Source organism: Canis aureus, chromosome 33, assembly GCF_053574225.1.
Source record: "Canis aureus isolate CA01 chromosome 33, VMU_Caureus_v.1.0, whole genome shotgun sequence".
In the NCBI taxonomy this organism is placed as follows: domain Eukaryota; kingdom Metazoa; phylum Chordata; class Mammalia; order Carnivora; family Canidae; genus Canis; species Canis aureus.
This window is the reverse complement of record NC_135643.1, coordinates 8,686,820-8,705,264: the sequence shown is the minus strand read 5'-3', so window position 1 is coordinate 8,705,264 and position 18,445 is coordinate 8,686,820. Positions and strand designations below refer to the sequence as shown.

At 37.9% G+C, this 18,445-nt stretch overlaps 1 protein-coding gene across 1 annotated transcript in view; it reads right to left on the bottom strand.

Annotated features, from left to right (window-relative positions):
* Nucleotides 1-5,362: 5,362 nt before the first annotated feature.
* The window catches only part of CDS1 (CDP-diacylglycerol synthase 1), a 68,666-nt gene continuing 55,583 nt past the window's right edge, over nt 5,363-18,445 (bottom strand). Inside the window, exons 9-13 of the mRNA XM_077882759.1 lie at nt 17,126-17,194; nt 16,022-16,174; nt 14,436-14,555; nt 12,287-12,390; nt 5,363-8,158 (exon numbers count right to left, since the gene is read on the bottom strand). Of these exons, the coding sequence (XP_077738885.1) occupies nt 8,029-8,158; nt 12,287-12,390; nt 14,436-14,555; nt 16,022-16,174; nt 17,126-17,194 (576 nt within the window). The 3' untranslated portion in view covers nt 5,363-8,028. The remainder of the gene's footprint in view (nt 8,159-12,286; nt 12,391-14,435; nt 14,556-16,021; nt 16,175-17,125; nt 17,195-18,445) is intronic.

Here is an 18,445-nt window from a genome sequence, read left to right as displayed (position 1 = left end):
ATCTCCATCCTCCTGGCTGACCTTGACACTGCCCACAGTATTCTCAACAGGTAAAACTGATTATCATCAAAATCAAAAGGCATCAAACTTCAATAGACACCATTAAGAAAATAAAACCAAGCCATGCACCTAACAACTGAGTTTCAAACTATGTGAGCCAAAACCTGGTAGTGCATTCATCTGTTTCTCCTTAAAGTACTATCATAGTGGAAGACCAACATGACAGTATCAGAAATGGATAGATCTAGCAGGCAGAAAATCAGCAAGGACACACTTAAACTCAACCCCATCAAACAACTGAATATAACTGATGTCTACAGACTAGTGCACCCAACAACAGCAGAATACACATGCTTCTCAAGCTCACATGGACATCATACAATGTCTGCTCTGAGGACTAAAAATACCTACAATTAACATTACACTCAATGGTGAGAAACTCAGAGCTTCACCACTAAGATCAGTTACAAGGCAGGATGTCCCCATTCACCACTCCCTTTCAAAATCATACTGGAAGTTCCAGCTTATGCAATAAGATGAGAAAAAGAAAAATATACAGCTTGAAAAGGCATAAAACTGTCTTTGTTGGCAGATGACATGATCATATGTAGAAAGTTGAAAGAAATTGATGAAAAACCTCCTAAAACTAATGAGTATAGAAAGGTTGCAGGATATAAAGATAATATACATAACCTAATCATTTTCCTAACAATCAACGATGAACAAGTGGAACTTGAAATTAAAACCATGCTATTTACATGAGCATACCCAAAATGAAATACCTATAAACCTAACAAAGTATGTACAAGATCCCTATGAGGAAAATCACAAAATTCTGACACACAAAATCAAAAGAATCAAATAAGTGGAGAGATATTCCATCTTCATGGATAGGAAGACTCAATATTGTCAAAATATTAGTTCTTCTCAACTTGATCTATAGACTCACTGCAATCCCAGTTAAAATCCTAGCATATTGTTCTGTGGATATCAATAAACTGATTCTAAAATTTATACAGAGAGGCAAAAAACCCAGAACAATATCATAGGAGAACAATGTTGGAAGTCTGACACTACACAACTTGAAGCCTTACTTATATTAAGTTGTAAATCAGAAGCTTACATATAGCAAACAGTAAATACTTATGGCTACAATAATCAAGACAGTGTAGTAGTAGCAAAAAAAATAAACATACAGATCAATGGAACAGTACACAGAGCTCAGAAGTTGAAGCACATGAACATAGTCAACTGATTTCAACAAAGCAGCAAAGGATATAATAATGGAGCAAAGATAACAATGGGTGGTGGAACAACTGGACACACACATGCAAAAAAAAATGAGTGTAGAGATAGATGTTACACCTTTTACAAAAATTACCTCAAAATGGCTCATAAACCTAAATGTAAAGTGCAAAACTATAAAACTAGAATATAACATAAAACCTAGGTAACCTGGTATGGCAATGACAACATCTAAGTTGTTGTTACATCATAGTTACTGCATCAAAGGCACAATTCATGAAAGAAGGAATCGATCGACTTAACTAAAGATTTCTGGGGGCACCTGGGTGGCACAGTCATTTGAATGACTGACTCTTGGTTTCAGCTAGGGTCTCAGGTGGTAATCTCAGGATTGTGAGATCAAGCCCCACATCGGGCTCAGTGCAGAGTCTGCTGAAGTTTCTCTCTCCCTCTCCCTCTACCCTTTCCCCTTCCCCTGCAAACACACGCTCTAAAATAAATAAATCTTTAAAATAAATAATAAATAAAATTTGTCCTGCAAAAAATAATGTCAAGAGAATGAGAAGATAAGGCACAGACTGGTAGAAAATATTTGCAAAAGACATGTGATAAAGGACTATCATCCAAAATATACAAAGATTCTTAACAGTAAGAAAACAAACCCATTAAAAAATGGGCCAAAAACCTTCACAGGCATCTCACCATTTAAGATCTACAGATGACAAGCATATGAAAAGATGCTCCACTGCTGCCTCCTCCTGCCGCTCCTGGTGCTGCTCATGTGCCGGTTGGCTGTGGACCTGGTACCTCTTTTGTGAAGTGGCAGCTAAGGAGCTTCTGGCACTCTTCATGGCTGACAAAAAAAGCCCAAAGACTTTTCATCTTTCCAGTTGATTTCAGCGGCCCAACACAGCTGTATGTTCATTTCTCATACAGAATCCGAAACCTGTTGATTTCTGGAGCATGTTGGGCTGCTGCTACTTTGGAAGGTTCGTCAATGAAGTGGATCAGATTCCAATTCCATGAACCAGTCCATGAAACAGACACACCGCACTGTCGGAGATGGAGGATGAAGATCCAGTTGATGGTTCCAGCAGCAGACAAGAGGTGTCTACTAAGAAAGGAGCCCGCTACTTTACTGCAGACTCTGCTCCTCCAGACCAAGACGACATTCTCAATTAGAAAACTGCAATTTGGTCCTGCCACCTCCCAACCACTACAGTTTTTTCTCTTTCATTTTTTTCCTTCCTAATTCCTTCATTATACATAAAGTAACTATGTATGTACACAAGCATATTGCATTTTTGTGACTAAATGGCCAATGGTATGTTTGGATCAACATCAAATGGAGATGGATGGGGGAAATACTGTTCTGTAAAAATACCTCTTCTCTCCATTCATGGCATGCTCGTTCAGCTCTTAGCTTTATATTCCAGGAAGTTACTTTGCTCTCATTCTTTAATGAAAAAAAGAACAATATAAAAATCCTTACATACCTTGATTAGAGAATTTTAATGTTTTTCATTGTTCATTGTAAAACCAAGGACAAACTTATAACTTAATAACTTTTTTGTATGTAGCTATTACATGGAAGGCAATCTGTCTTTAGGCATAAATACTCTAAATGAATCCTGATCATTTTCCCTTCAAATGTCTTAAGTAACTGGTAAGAATGCAAAATGATATAGTCATGTTGCAAGACATCCTAGCAATTTCTTACAAAACTGAACATACTCTTACCGTATGATCCAGCAACTGCAATTCTTGATATTTATCCAAGGGAGATGAAAAATTATGTCCACCCAGAAACCTGATGTTTATAGCAGCTTTATTCTTAATTGCCAAAATTTGGAAGCAAGCAAGATGTCCTTTATTGATGAATGGATAAACTGTGGTATATCCAGACAGTGGAATATCATTTGGCACTAAGAAGAAATGAGCTATTAACCCATGAAAAGCCATGGAAGAAACTTAAATGCATACTACTAAGTGAAAGAAGCCAATCTGAAAAGGCTTCTGTATGATTCCAACTGTATTCAAGCTCTAGGACATTCTGGGAAAGGCAAAACTATAATGCCCTAAAAGATCAGATTAGGGGTATGGGAAGGAATGAATACGGGAAGCACAGATGATTTTTAGGGCAGTGAAAATACTCTGTATAATACCACAATGATGGGTACATAGCATCATACTTTTTTCCAAATCCAAAGAATGTACAACACCAAAAATGAACCCTAATGTAAACTCTGTACTTAGGTGATTATGATGTGTCAGTGCAAGTTTATCAGTTGCAACAAATGCATGACTGGTTGGGTAGGTAAATAATAGGGAGACTATGAATGTGGTGACAGATAGATGGGCGGGATGCAGAACAAAGGATTTATGGGAAATATCTGTACCTTTGCCTGAGTTTTACTGTGAACTTTAAACAGCTTTTAAGAAACTCTTTAAATTCCACATATGAGTGAGATAATATATTTGCTTTTCTCTGATTGACTTATTTCACTTAGCATAAGAAACAAAAGAGAAGATCATAGTGGGAGAGAGGAAAAAAAATAAAACAAGAAACCAGAGAGGGAGACAAACCATAAAAGACTCTTATTAATCATCGGAAACAAACTGAGGGTTGCTGGAGTGGGGGAGGGGGAGGGGTGGAGTAACTGGGCGATGGACATTGAGGGCACGTGATGTAATGAGCACTGGGTGTTACATAAGACTGATGAATCACTGACCTCTACCTCTGAAACCAGTTATATGTTAATTAATTGAATTTAAATACAATTAAAAACAATAAAATGATAAAACTTAAAAACTTCAAAAAGTCTTAAAAATGAAAAAAAGAAACCAAAGAGATGAAAAACCACAGCCTGGGAGAAAATAATTGCAAGTCATGTATCTGATAAGGGTTTTGCATCCAGGGTATATAGGGATCTCTTGTAACTCCGTACGAAGAAAACTACCCCCATGTAAAAATGGGCAAAGATATGAACAGACATTTCACCAAGGAAGATACACAAATACCAAATAAGCACAAGAAAAGATGCTTAGCCCTATCAGCCATAGGGAAATGCAACTAAAACCATCTTCAAAGGGATGAGCACTGGGTGTTATACTCTATGTTGGCAAATTAAATTTTTTTAGAAAGGTTAAACAGATAAATAAAACCACCTTGAGATACCTCTATATCCCAGCCAAAATGGCTATCATATATATATAGACATGACAGGACGCCTGGATGGCTTAGTTGGTTGAGCATCTGATCTTGATTGTGGCTCAGGTCATAATATCAGGGTCTGGGATTCAGCCCCGTGTGTGGGGGGTCCTGCAACATTAAGCCGCCTGTAGAGGTCAGAATGGTGATCTCCTGTTTTCTCCCTCCGGTTTATACATTTCACTGTCCCAGTCAACATCCCATGATGGTGTCCCATCACCTTGTTTGGTGCCAGAACAAAGCACAGTGCTGGGTGTCTAGGAAATGCTGTAGGTTTGCTGAAGTAAGCCGGTGGGCCGTCTACCATACAGGGGACTCTTAATGTTACCACCACCCAAATCATAAGCAGCCAAATGTGGTTTCCTTTCTGGTCAGTTCTACTAGACTGTCACTTTGCACTGGCCATGGGCAACAGAAGAGGAACAGGAAGAAGGAAGGTAACAAAAGATTACTCATCAGATTCCTCTATGCTGGACACAAATCATGGTACATTTGTACGAATTTTTTACGTAATCCTTAAAACAACCCTAAGAACTAGGAATGATGGCATCCATTTTAGAGTCATGCAAAATGAAAACTGGGGTGGGCAGGGAATAACCAAACCAATGCCATTCAGCACCCATCAGCTTAAAGCTCTACTGGGGCCCAGATCAGAGATCCACAAAACTAAATGTGTAATTATAAACTGTGGAAAATATAAAAATGAAGTACTCTTTCTATTAAGAGGACATCACCTTTCAACAAACACAGAACTATGTATCCCAGCCCTGAAGATGTCGCTGCAGATGTCGACGGTGGAATATACACAATATGCAATGCTGACACATCCGTGGTCATTTTGTAAACACTAGCTAGAACGAATGATTCTTCTCCAAAGAGAAAATAAATAGCACAACAAAGTCAAAATGTGATTTGTTTCCATTTTATTTTCCTATCTCCATTTCAGTAAAAGATTCAGAGAACTTATTGATGCAAATAATAAGCTATCTCCCACCCATATACAGTACATGTCCACTGTTCCTACTTGTTTTTTCACTGAACAAGGTGATAGTCTTTGTTCAAACCAAAGTACCAAGGAAGAGACATTATAAATAAAGCAAAAAGTGTCGTCTTTTTATTCACAGACAGTAAATGTGTATGTAACCACCACAAAGGGAAAAGCACTGAGGAAACATTTGCATCCCACAGGTTAAAAAGTCAAGCAATTAGTACGAGTACCTCCAAAAATAGCAAATTTGGAATTAGCCATTACTGTGAAGGAAGTCCCCAGTCTTTTATTTTTCTGCCACCACATTCCCACTCTGGAATTTAAGCTCTCTTCACAGTGCAAATATAAAAATGATCGAAATCAGGGTTTCATGGCAATCTTTTGCTAAAATATATTCTATTTTAATATACATGCTATAAAAGTACACTAAAAAGTCAATCGTTAGAGCTCTGTTAAAATTAAGAATTTACTTTTTTACATACAGAATAATGTACACCCACCTCTAAAAGTATATTTGAGGAAAGCTATTTACTGTGACCCCAAATATTTCTAGCTTCATATTTTGTTTATAATATTATTGATTTTATAATACACGTATTCAGTAATGCTTTCTTGTAATCCTGTATTGCAGTGCCTCACCAATTACTTTACAGAAAAATTGGGGAGGGAACCGTGTATCTCCATGCAGTTCTTACTGTATAAATCACCCAAGTTTTTATTGTAAGTTCTTGTGACAGGTTTTCCATTTTATTTTTTAACCTCTGCTAATCTAAATTCTTTTATGATAACATTTGGAGCTTTTAATGCGGCAAATATAAGTGAGAGATGCTGCAAATTAAACCTGTAGGTAGCCTGACTTTAAGAGGAATAATTCCCTCCTGTAATAACATTTCCAGTGCCAATTCTACGTTTTTACGGGACGGATGGTCTGAAATAACGCTGACTGAACACATCCAGTGCAGACGAACTGACTGTGTGCATGCCAAACCAAGAAAGCAGACTCCTGGTATTGAGTTCAACTATATCTACGAATCATGTAGTGCGCATGATGAAGCTGCTAGTTAGATTTAGATCCATGGATCTCAGGCAGATCTGTGATCTTTTATTTCACGTATAGAACGGAAATATAAAATAACTGAAATTTGTTTCTGATTTAAACAAAAATATTTACTCTTCTCATTAGCAAAACATTCTTTAAAATATATCAATTTCTCCTCTCTGAAGAGCCAAGGAGCACTAGGCAATTTTCTGAAGGTTTAGTGCCACCTGTTCACTACAATAAATACGGTTGTAGAGGGCACACAGCAACTACAGCTTATTTACATTCACTGATGAGAATAAATTTCTTATCCGGTTACAGTGTCCTGTCCAACAAAGGAAAGGTTTGGCATTCGTGTGCTTTTTGTTCTTGATGAGAGTCACTTCTGCTTGATTTTCATTCTTGGAAGAAAAAAATCATCAGCTGATGTCCTCAGATTTAATGACATGATGTGAAAGAGGAACGGAGCAAGGATGAACTGTTACCATGGAGTTAGTCCCGGCTTGAATCTCTTCTCCCCAGGTGGGTGTCCTGTGGGTGGCACAGGGGCAGCCCCCAGGGCACTGGCAGGAAGGCCCCCAGGACACAGGCATGCAGAGCCTCATCCGGGGACGGGCCACTCTTGCTCAGCGAAGCACCCCCTGCTCTGCTTCAGCCACCACCCCTACTCGCTACCCTATATATTGATCTTATGTGCTTGAGGCCACAGAACTGATAGAAACCGGCTAACTGGGAAAAAAGGAAAAGGAGAGAATTCGACCAAGAGGTGGCCCGGGTCCCACACCATTGTCTTACGCTGCCTTCTGAACTGTCGTCATCTGTGGAGATAATCTGTGGAGGATGTGTACATTATGTTCTTCATAGCAGAATTCTCCTTTGTTTCTCTTGAAAATTTTTTTTGCTAGTGTCATGTTTTTCCAAACAATTTTATCAGGATTAGAGTTTGATGTCTGCTCTTTTTGAACCTACCTAAAAGTGGAATGTTTTTCCCAGGCAAATAATTACTTACTTCTTTGAAAATTGAACAAGTTTTTTTTTTTTTTTTTTTGGATCCAACTTAGCCCTTCAGAAAGGACTTCAGACTAAGAGGAGGAAGTGCAGGAGAACTAACATCCTATTGTGCCTCACATAAAACATTTTGTTAAAATCAAGAGCAGCTCCAAGTACAAAAGTAAATATTTGTGCAAAGGGCACAATGCCAGATCTGATCTTAAGACATCCTCAATTTACTCTTTTTCTGTTTGACTCTTTAAAATACAAGTCTTTTTACATTATGAAACCTACCAAGTCAGGGGAAGGAAGTTAACATCAGAAAATACACTTTAGAAAAAGTACAGGATCTTTTGCTGATAATTTGCTACTTATTTCATAACTAAGATCAAGTAAGTGCTAAATATTCACAGTAATTTCGAGAAGGAACATTTGTGTCTGTAAAACTTCAATCTATTGCATTTTCAACCAGTTTTCTGTACAATCACAAAATTTTATCTGCCAGTGCTTTTCTGTAGAATTCCTTATTGTCAGTCCTCCCCTTTCTGGATCCAGCTATACCTTCAAGGTGGGCTGTAGGATTCCTTTCTCAATCAGATGAGTCTTCAGGGTTTTATAAATATTCAACTGCTGTTCTGGTTGAAGCACCAACAGCTGCTGTAGCACTTTGCTGGGATTTGGACCCCTGATAACAAAGCAGAAAAGGCCAAGTTCATGCTATTTTAAGAGAGCTAAGGGAAGCATATTCCCCCAATTGAAAGTAAACCATACACTTAAGTGTAGAGTAACAATCTTTACTTGATCAGCTCACTTTAGTGCCCAACATTAATGTCAGAGGGAGAAAAAGACCCAGAAATATTCTGCACTGAGAGGCATATGGTCTAGATTTGGGAAGAATGCACAAACACAAACCCCAGGAACAACACAAGGCAATCTAGGGGGTGCAAATCTAAGTTCTACAAAGCTTCTCAAAGAACAACCTGAGTTAAGGTGGAGACAGGACAAGACACAAAAATTAACCTGTAAGGGAAGGAGCAAAAATCCTGGTTGATGGAGATAAGCCAAAAGAGAACATGAAAATATACTTTAAGTTTTTAGCTTCAAAGAAACTCCAAGAAATGCCCCTGGGTATTACCAACGTTCAAGGGAAGAGGACACAAAGGTGCTGATCTAGCACTGGAGCCCCTACTCAGGGCCTACAGATTTGTCCAAAAAAAAAGTCTTAGGTGAACCCCAATATAGGAAACATCCTCCTCCTTTCTAGCTGATGGGAGGAGGAGGAGGCAGGCAGCCTGCCCCTTGCAGGCCCAGTAGTGAGGCAACGAGGCCAGGCAGAACTGAAGCCACAAGGCAGTGATGTGGTGAGCTCCCCCTCCTCTCTAAGGGACATCTCAATGGCCAGCGTGGGTGGGGGGGAGGGGGGCTCCTCCGCAGCTCCCCCAGCATCCCTGCTCCAGGCCTCCTCTTCCCACCCTTCAATGCTGCACTGGGACTCAGGAAAGGTCCTAACCAGGACTCTTACCCTTTCCCTGCTCTGACACTTTGACAGTCAGGGGTTCCTAACTTTCCATCCCCAGGACTCTAGAATTCAGGCCGTTTACACATGTGGGATCTTCTAGAGGGCTATTTTCTCAAATTCAGAATGAACCTAATTCAGATTTTAGTGTATACGTATTGTTCTCTGCAATTTCTACAGCCTATTTGAATGAGAAAAAGAGATTATGGTTAACTTTTTATAAAGAGAGATTAGTAAAATCCAATGGAAAAAAGCAAGACATAAATGATATATGGAGAATGGCACCTAATTCTGAGAAAGACATTTACACAGGGTAACTAAATTTATGATCTACAAATCACAACTTTGAACTGAACTTGTTCAGTTCAAATGGAATTCCAGGAAATAAAAAACCCAGCAACAAAAGGAATGTCTGCTATATAGGGATATCACAACAAAAGCATTATTTAAAAAACTGCACCCCCCAAAACAAAATTTCACAATAGCACAGATTAGCCCTTCTTGCACGTGGCTCAACTCATTTGCCAAAAGTGTGGCCATATGTCTCTCACAGCCAATATCTATTTAAGTCAGGGCATAGCTTGTCTTCCATGTCTTCAAGAGATTCAGCAACTTCATAACAAACCCAGAGTAGGGACCCACAGGGAAAAGGAAGAGTACTATAGCAAGTTCAGCTAAATGCAAAATTATGTCAGCAGGTGCTCCCAGCTAGATGCACCCTGGCACTAGCCCTGTATTTCTAATAGTCTAAATATTTGCTTTCAAATGGTGGACAGCATGGCTCAGCATGACTTTCCTCTGCTGAGAGAATTGCTGGATAAAAAAAATGTGAGTTAATGCCCTAAAAGCTGCCACCATCTGAAAACAGAGTTCCAAGGATTTTAAGCATTAATGACTAATACTCAGATATATCGGTAAATGAATCATATAAATAGATTAAACACTCCAATTTAAAAAAAACAAAGGTTGGGTATGCCTGAGTGGCTCAGTTGGTTAAGCATCTGCTTTTAGCTCAGGTCATGATCTCAGGGTCCCGGGATTGAGCCCCGTGACAGGCTCCCTGCTCAGTGGAGAGCCTGCTTCTCCCTCTCTCTCTGCCTCTCCCCAAAACTGTGCTCTCTCTTGCTGTATCTCAAATAAATAAATAAAATCTTTTTTTTTTTTAAAAAAAAAAAGAGGTGATCATCTGGGTTACCAAAAAAATAAAAAAATAAAAAAAAACTAAAACCAAGGTACATGCTTGTTAGAGGACAAAAAGGATAAAGAAATGCTAAAAATAAAAGGATCAACAAAGAAACATTATATAAATACTAACAACACTATATAAATACCAAAAGAAGGCTGATGCCATTCTTCTAATATCCAAAAAGACAGGCTTTGAGCAAGTAATATATCAAGATGGATGTCATTTAATGACATTAGGAGCAAGTCAATAGGGAGATATGACACTCTAAATTTGCATGCACCTAAAACCACCTCAAAATACATAAAGCAAAAACTGGCAGACTAAGAATAGATAAATTTACAATCACAGTGAGAGAGGGGCACCTGGGTGGTTCAGTTGGTTGAGCATCCAACTCTTGATTTCAGCTCAGGTCATGATCTCACGGGTTGCGAGGTTGGCCTGCATTGGGCTTCTCACTGGGTGTGGAACCTGCTTGGGATTCTTTCTCTCCCTCTGCCCCTCCCTTCTTGTGTGCTTTCATGTGTGCTTGCTCTCTCTCTCTCTCTCTCTCAAAAATAAAATAAAATAAAATAAAATAAATAAAATAAAATAAAATAAAATAAAATAAAATAAAATAACCAATCATGGTGGGGGATTTTGACAAAGCTCTCTTCCTGAAATAATGAAAAAATGGATAAAACAAAGCAAACAATCAGTCAACCTTACATCCCTAACCGGCAGAAAGCACACTTGTTCCATGGGTATATGAACATATACCTGAACAGATAATATGCGGGGGCACAAAACAAGTCTCCATATATATTAAAAACTGAAATAATAAAGAGTATGTTTTCTGACCACAGTGGAATGAAGGCAAAAGTCAATAAAGGAAAGAGAATAAGAAAATCTGCATTTGTTTGGAAAGCAATCAATACACATCTAAATAATCCATATGTTAAAGAAGATACCATACTGGAAATGAGGAAATATTTTTAACTGATAATGAAAAGGCAAACATAACATGTAAGATGAGAATAAGGTAGTACTTAAGAGGGATGTCTCTATTAGATGAATCTATTATACAAGAAGGCTGATGATCAAAATCTAAGCTTTATCTCAAGAAACTCAAAAAGCAACAGCAAATCGCGTCTAAAGAAAGATGAAGGAACGAAAGATGCAAGTGGACATCAATGAAACAGAAAGTTAACAAAGCCAGAATTTGATTCTTTGACAAGATTAGTGAAATAAACTCCTAACAAGACTGCTCAAGAAAAACAAAAATTAATTCAAAATTCCTACACTCCTCTGGGTATATATTTAAAATATGTGTTTAGGGGTCTACAAATATGAGTTTCATTCCAAATACTTTATGAAGGAAATACATATTTTCTGTGGTCAAGCACTTAGTAGAGACCATGGAAAATAAAGTGAATGTGTGGTCGTTGAGGTTTGCTTTCACACTCCAAACTAACATTTTAGGGCAGATCCAAAAGCTTAAGGTTTAACAACAAGAATAAGCCACCCTATATAAAAAAGCAACACCCCCTCCACTCACCCCACCTCTTCATCCCTCATACAACCATAATCTCCTGACTTGCTTTATTTTTCTCTGACACTTACCACCTCCTAACAAACTAGGTTTGTTTTCTATTTCTGCCCCTTCTCTCTCCAACTCCCCATTAAGAATGTAAGCTCTGAGGGCAGGGCTTTTGTTTGGTCCTTTGCTACATCCATGCCTAGAACATTCCCCAGCACATCACAGGCACTCAGCAATAACTGGTGGACTGGATCTTTTTACTTTGTGTTCACTATCATTGTAATACCACTGAAAATGAAAAATCTGATGTTTCAATCCATCCACATTACCCAGATTTTACCTTGGTCCTATTAAAGATCAGGACATATACTATTTAAGTTGTTCAAATGTGTGCAAAATAATTATGATTTAATTGTTTCTTCTTAATCATACCTCTCAGGGCTATAATGTGACACAAACTCCGGGGGCCACCATTCCCTTTTTATATCATAAATTACCATTGACAGGAAAAGTAACTAGTTCAAATTAATGCCTATGGAAATGAGAACTCAAAGGAATCATCTAATAAAACCTTTTGTAAAAGATCTAAAAGTACCTTATAAAACTTGTGATGTACACATGCACAAAAGTCGCCATCAAATACTGACAATCAAATCTGTCCATTATCCCGCCATGTCCAGGAATGGTGTTTGCAAAATCCTTCAGAAACAAACAAACAAACATATGAGCAAATTTTCAAAAAATCACCTGCTATTAAACTCCTACCTGCAAATGCCTCTTTGGCATCATGGGGCTCTAAGGGAAATAACTTTACTACGGGATTTTTTCACTAACTACTAGAACATGTCTCACAAGTTAAAACCACATCTTTCAAATATGTACACACATTAGAATGATTCCCGAATTGACCAATAGCATTCAAGTAGTACTGATTATTAATTAAATCTAGCACTAACTTTTTTTACTTAATAAAGCTTTTTCTAAATCAAAAGTGCTATCGGCTATTAATCTAATACTGTAGCTTACTTTTCTGTGTAAGCAGAAATTATTTGAGGAGTTTTTAGTGTTGTTGATCAATGTACAACTAGTTCTAACTCGTGTTTATCCTAGTAGTTTCTACTCTGAAGTAAATATTTTGCTACTATAATAAGTATCCTTTAAGCATTGGGGTAAAAAGAAAATCAAAACAGATCTGGGACACATTAGTCCATTAAATGGCCAAACTGACGGAATGGTTAATAAGTCTCTTGAATGGACTCTATAGATATATCCACATGTCTGAGTGCTAAGGATATGGAAATGAAAGATTCTCTTCTGAGTTTACTCAGATGACCTAAAAACATCTAAATCCAACAGCTATTATGCCTTACTTTAGACATGCCAAATAATCTCATCACTCAAAAAGAAACCTTGCATCAGAGACCACTAAAGAAAATACCATTGTAAATGTAACATTTTCCTGTTTTAAAACAATTACTGAAAAATTCTCTACTTTTTGCCAACACATTTTCTTCCTTCCCTTCCCTACTATCTGAAGGAATAAGAGGGCCACAGTAACTCAATGCCATTCTGCTCTTTGAGGCCTTTTCAGGACACTTTTCATGCACAGCTCTTGCTGTGGTTCGCTGTGGACATGTGTTATCTCCCCTAGTAGGTGGTGAGCATCTGAAGAACAGAGACAGTATCCTATACACTTCCGCATACTGCATTCCACCTAATACACTATCATCCCCATTTTAAGCACTCACTGAGTTAGTTTTTCTATTTCTCTGGCTTCTGTGGCCCTGTGTAATCTGTCCCCACCAATTTCTGCACTCTGATCACCTACTCTCTACTGCAGCCACACTGTTCTCACTCCCCTTCAAACAAGCTAAATTCCTCCTCTCCTTTGCACTCGCTGGAACTCTCTTCTTTAGATTTCTCTACAGGACTCATTCTCCTTTCTTTCTCAGACCCCTGCTCAAATGGCACCTCCTCCAGAGAGGTCTGCTCTGTCCACCCCACCTTCAGCAGCCACTCTCCCAATGGCATAACATTCAGTCTTAGTGAAGGCATGTGAGGATAGCTGAGATAATAGGGCAAATATATGCGAGAATCCAAATTAAATTAAATATAGGGATAATTTTAAGTATCTGGAACAGGGATCAGCAAACTATGTCCCATAATCCACGTTTCACCCACTGACTCTTTTAGTACAGAAAATTTTATTAAAACCCAGTCATGTCCATTCATTGACATATTGCCCGCAGGGCTTCTGCACTACAGAGGCAGAGTTTAGAGTTGAGTAGTTGCAATATGATTAATAAATGTATGATTTCTCCCTTTACAGAAAGAATTAACTGGCCCCAGATCTAGTAAGAATGGATGATTATATCCAAACGCTCTTCTGCTTGTCTCTTCAAATGAGACTATGGCACAACACATAAACTTATTCATAGCTGGATTTTTAGATGAGCACTTGAGGACCAAGATTCCGTGTTTGTCCCAACATTAAGTGACACATGCCATTTCTATAAATGAGGCTGACATAACACTTTGAAACGTATTAACGTAGCATGACCAAAATTTACAAGATCGAATACACTCAAATTAGCCAGGAAGCATTTCTGTGAGGCTAAAACAAATAGTACGTATAAGTTTTTGCCCATAGACTTAAAGTGGGAGACCAAGAGAGAAACAAATTACAACTATATCACATTCCCTAATGATATTCTCTAATAATGTAACAGATTCTAAACACACACCTTGATTTTAAAAGCTCTTTTGAATCCACTGGCAAAGAAGCCTCCAAAAGGACCAATCAAAGATGCAAATGTTGAAAGAGCAATGCTATGTATCTGGAAAGGATACAAGCTCACTGTTTCCTAAAGAGAAAATAAAGAAAAAGGGTTTTAAGTGCATTAAAATTATATCTGAGCATGCCACCTAAACTAAAAATGGTATAAATATTAAGTCAAATCATTATACCACATTTTTGTTAACTTCATAAATTTTCAGGATCATGGGAGAAAAAAGTATGTGTAAGCTCTCATTTCCAACCTCTACTTAGCCAGCACTCTCCATTCCCTCTCTAAGCATACTGACAGCACCTGGCACAGTGAAATCTTGCAGTTGACAGGATACTCAAGTTCATCTAGAAACTTCTACAACACTTGAGTTGTAGGATTACTAAGAATCGGTTAATTTCTGACTTTATTTCTTACCAGTAGAACTTTATATATTTTAATTTTGTATTTTATTTCACTTTTATATGACAAAATGAGGGAAAAGTTTGTCATTAAGTTGATTTTAAAAAGACCACCAAATTGAGCATCAGCAAGACAGTCATAAAAGATTCAGGGAGGAGATAATAAAAACAGAAGAATTCTGCAGGCAAATTATTTTGTAAATTCTTGGTTCTTGCTCCACTTTAAATAAACTGAAACTACAAATTGTAGACAGTGCATAAATAGGTATGGCTTAAAAAAGATCATTCAGAACACCAATCTCTGGATCTGTTCTCAAAGCAAAGGCCTTGTCCCTCATCAAAGATTGATATCATCAAAAAGTTTTGTAGCAGGTTAGATGGCTAGGACATTGGAAAAAATTCTTGGATTCAATGTATTATGCACTCAAGGAGAGAAATAATTTGTTGGTCAACATGCTCCTCAGAAATTATGGACTTTAGTTTAAAATATTTCAGATACGCACACATACACAACACACACACACACACACACACACACAGAGCTGTTTGATCCTTACTTTAACCAAGCACCCACCACTCCTGATGGCACAGATCAGCAGGGTTCTATTGGGCAGCATGTCAACATTCTTCAGTGAGAGACCTCAGCAACTGCCTTTAAATGACAACAGTGTGCTTCTCAAAGGGAAACGGTTTTTTAGAAGCCAGAGCTTTCTGCACTAGTAAGGGTCCCCTAAAAATCAAGGAATCCTTGAGCTATTGAATTTTACTTAAGCTTCAAATTGAGTCAGTTCCTACCAGTTACAAGTGAAGCTCACTGTAACCCATTTGTAGAAACCTAAGGAATCCTGAAAAATGTTTTCAAAACAAATATAAGATAAATTACTATCAGTAATCATTCAAATCATTAGGTAAGTAAATTCCTAAAAGACAAGTGGTTTGTGATAGTAATATTCATTTTATGTTCAAGAAAGGGGAATCACAAGGGGATAGAAAAGATTATTGATGCTAAGTAGACAGTGATACCACTTCTGTATCATAGAGTTAAAGATTCTATAAAAACTGATTTCTTGGAAAAAGTTTAGTCCTATTTTTAAATGAACCTTTATCTTTGGGATACAAGATCCTCAACTATGTTTATCTTACCCGTCTCAACACTGCCTTTAGAAAGGGAGGAAGTGAATAACTCTGAAGCTGGAAAAGTTCTGAGGGTTCACATTCTGTAACAAAGGAGTTTACATCACTTCGGTATTCCACTGGGCAGACAAAGTATTGGTATTTGGATAACATGTAGGCAGCCTGAATAACAAAGTAAGAGTCCATGAAACATTGAATTAAAAAAAATATATATATATATATATAAAATATCTATCCATCTTTTTTCATTAGGCTCCAAAAATTAAACTTCCTAACAGTCATTTTTTTGTATACTCATCTTATATCCAGCCACTTTATTGTCCTTTGATTCTCACAAAAACTCTTTAAATAAAAACCTAAATTTCATAACTGTACACTAATTTTTTTAAAATTTCTTTTTTTTTTAATTTTCATTTATTTATGATAGTCACACACACAGAGAGAGAGGCAGAGACACAGGCAGAGGGAGAAGCAGGCTCCATGCACCGGGAGCCCGACGTGGGATTCGATTCCCGGGTCCCCAGGATCGCGCCCTGGGCCAAAGGCAGGTGCTAAACCGCTGCGCCACCCAGGGATCCCTGTACACTAATTTTTAAAACATTAACAATACCCATTATGCATGGCTAAAAGTAAATGTCCACTATTTTTAACAAACTTTTCCTGTAAGTTGGGGCTCACAGTAGCATCCAAAAAGCCAATTAGCCGGCACTCATTAAGGAGGCAGAGTTCTTCAACATCATTTGTCTTCTATACTTCACTCAAAGCCACTACTTGTCCAAACACCTGTGTCCCCCTTAAGGCAGAATAGCTATTAGAAACTACCAAAGCACAACAGCACAACAGTGGTCCCGAGCCTGGGTATATATTAGAATCAACCGGGGGAATTAACTGACTTGGGAGGAGGCTGGAACATAGATTTTGTATAAGATCCCCAGGTAATTCTGATAAGAGGCCACATCAAAGCTACTGGGGTACAGAATTGGTTCTGTTTAGTGGGTTTCAATAAATACATTATTAGCATTTTGTGGTTCAGTTTTTTGGTTTAGAATATCCTAATAAACTTCCCATCATTTTTCAAAATATAAATAAAATAAAAACTTCAGTAAAACTCACAACGAATCCAAATACGACTGTGGAAAAGAAACCGCCAATGAATCCTTCCCAAGTCTTTTTAGGAGACAGCTAAAAAAAAAGCCAAATAAATTAAAAAGAGTTACTGCATTCACAAAACACACAAATACATATGCAAACTCTCTTCAATGAAGTCCCACAATACCTTATACATCTCTCCTTACATTTTGCTTATTGGAATGGCTTTGCAACCCTTTTTCCTTCAGTCCATGATCCTAATTTATTTGTGCAAATTTCTTTAATAATATCTAACATATTAGACCCTCAAACAATTGAAATACTGTGAATTTATGTTTGTTTCTATATAACTTCCACTTATTTTTTCTCTCTCAAAGAACTATAATCTCTAGATTGAAATCATCGTCCCATGACTTTTATGCTTACATAAACCCCCACAATAGTGTAGTTCTCGCAATAAGGATGAGGCGTACTCATTCCAAGTACATATGGTCTGTATTGACCTACTACTGACAAAAAATAGAATGAGTATAACAAAACACAGACATTGCAGCGCACCAGATTTTCATATGTTCCCAAAAATGCCATGCATACAACAGACCTCTTTCTGAAATGGCAAAACACTCCAGATACAGTATTTGCTCCACAAGTATTCACATATCCTTCTCCCTTTGGTCACAATCTATGTCTGTCTCCATGAAGAAAGGAACATGTTGTGCTTCTAAGAATAGATACTGTTTCAGATTCCGGCTATTGTTTCTCAGTCAATGGGGCATTCAGGCAGAGAAATCTGGAGGAAAGTTTGGAAATCAGTGATGCAGGGGCAGGAGGGAAAGATTTGGGAATGGACAGCACTAACTGCCTGAGGTGCCCTGTAGGTAAGGCCTGATAAACAGGGATCTGGTCTTCAGGAGATCATGGATGACCTCTGTGAGGATCCTTTCAGTGGATGGGTGGGGACAGAAGCCATATAAATATCAGGGATGGGTGGGGACAGAAGCCATATAAATATCAGACAGAAGTTTCTGCAGACAGAAACAGGTGACAGGCTAACCTACCTGATCTCTTTATAGACCTCTTGTCCTACTGATGTTCATAAAGCCCAAAGCTAAAAGTGTTGATACAGTTTCTTGACAAATCTGAGAACAATTCTGCCACAGAGAAGAGACTGATATACACTATTTCCTAGGATAATTCAATATTACTGTCATGGAGTAGGAGCTGAATCAAATTCAAAAGTGCCTGTTGATTATTTTAAAGGTGACTTATCAGGAGCCTGGGTGGCTCAGTCGGTTGGACAGCTCACTCTTGACTTTGGCATAGTTCATGATCTCAGGGTCCTGG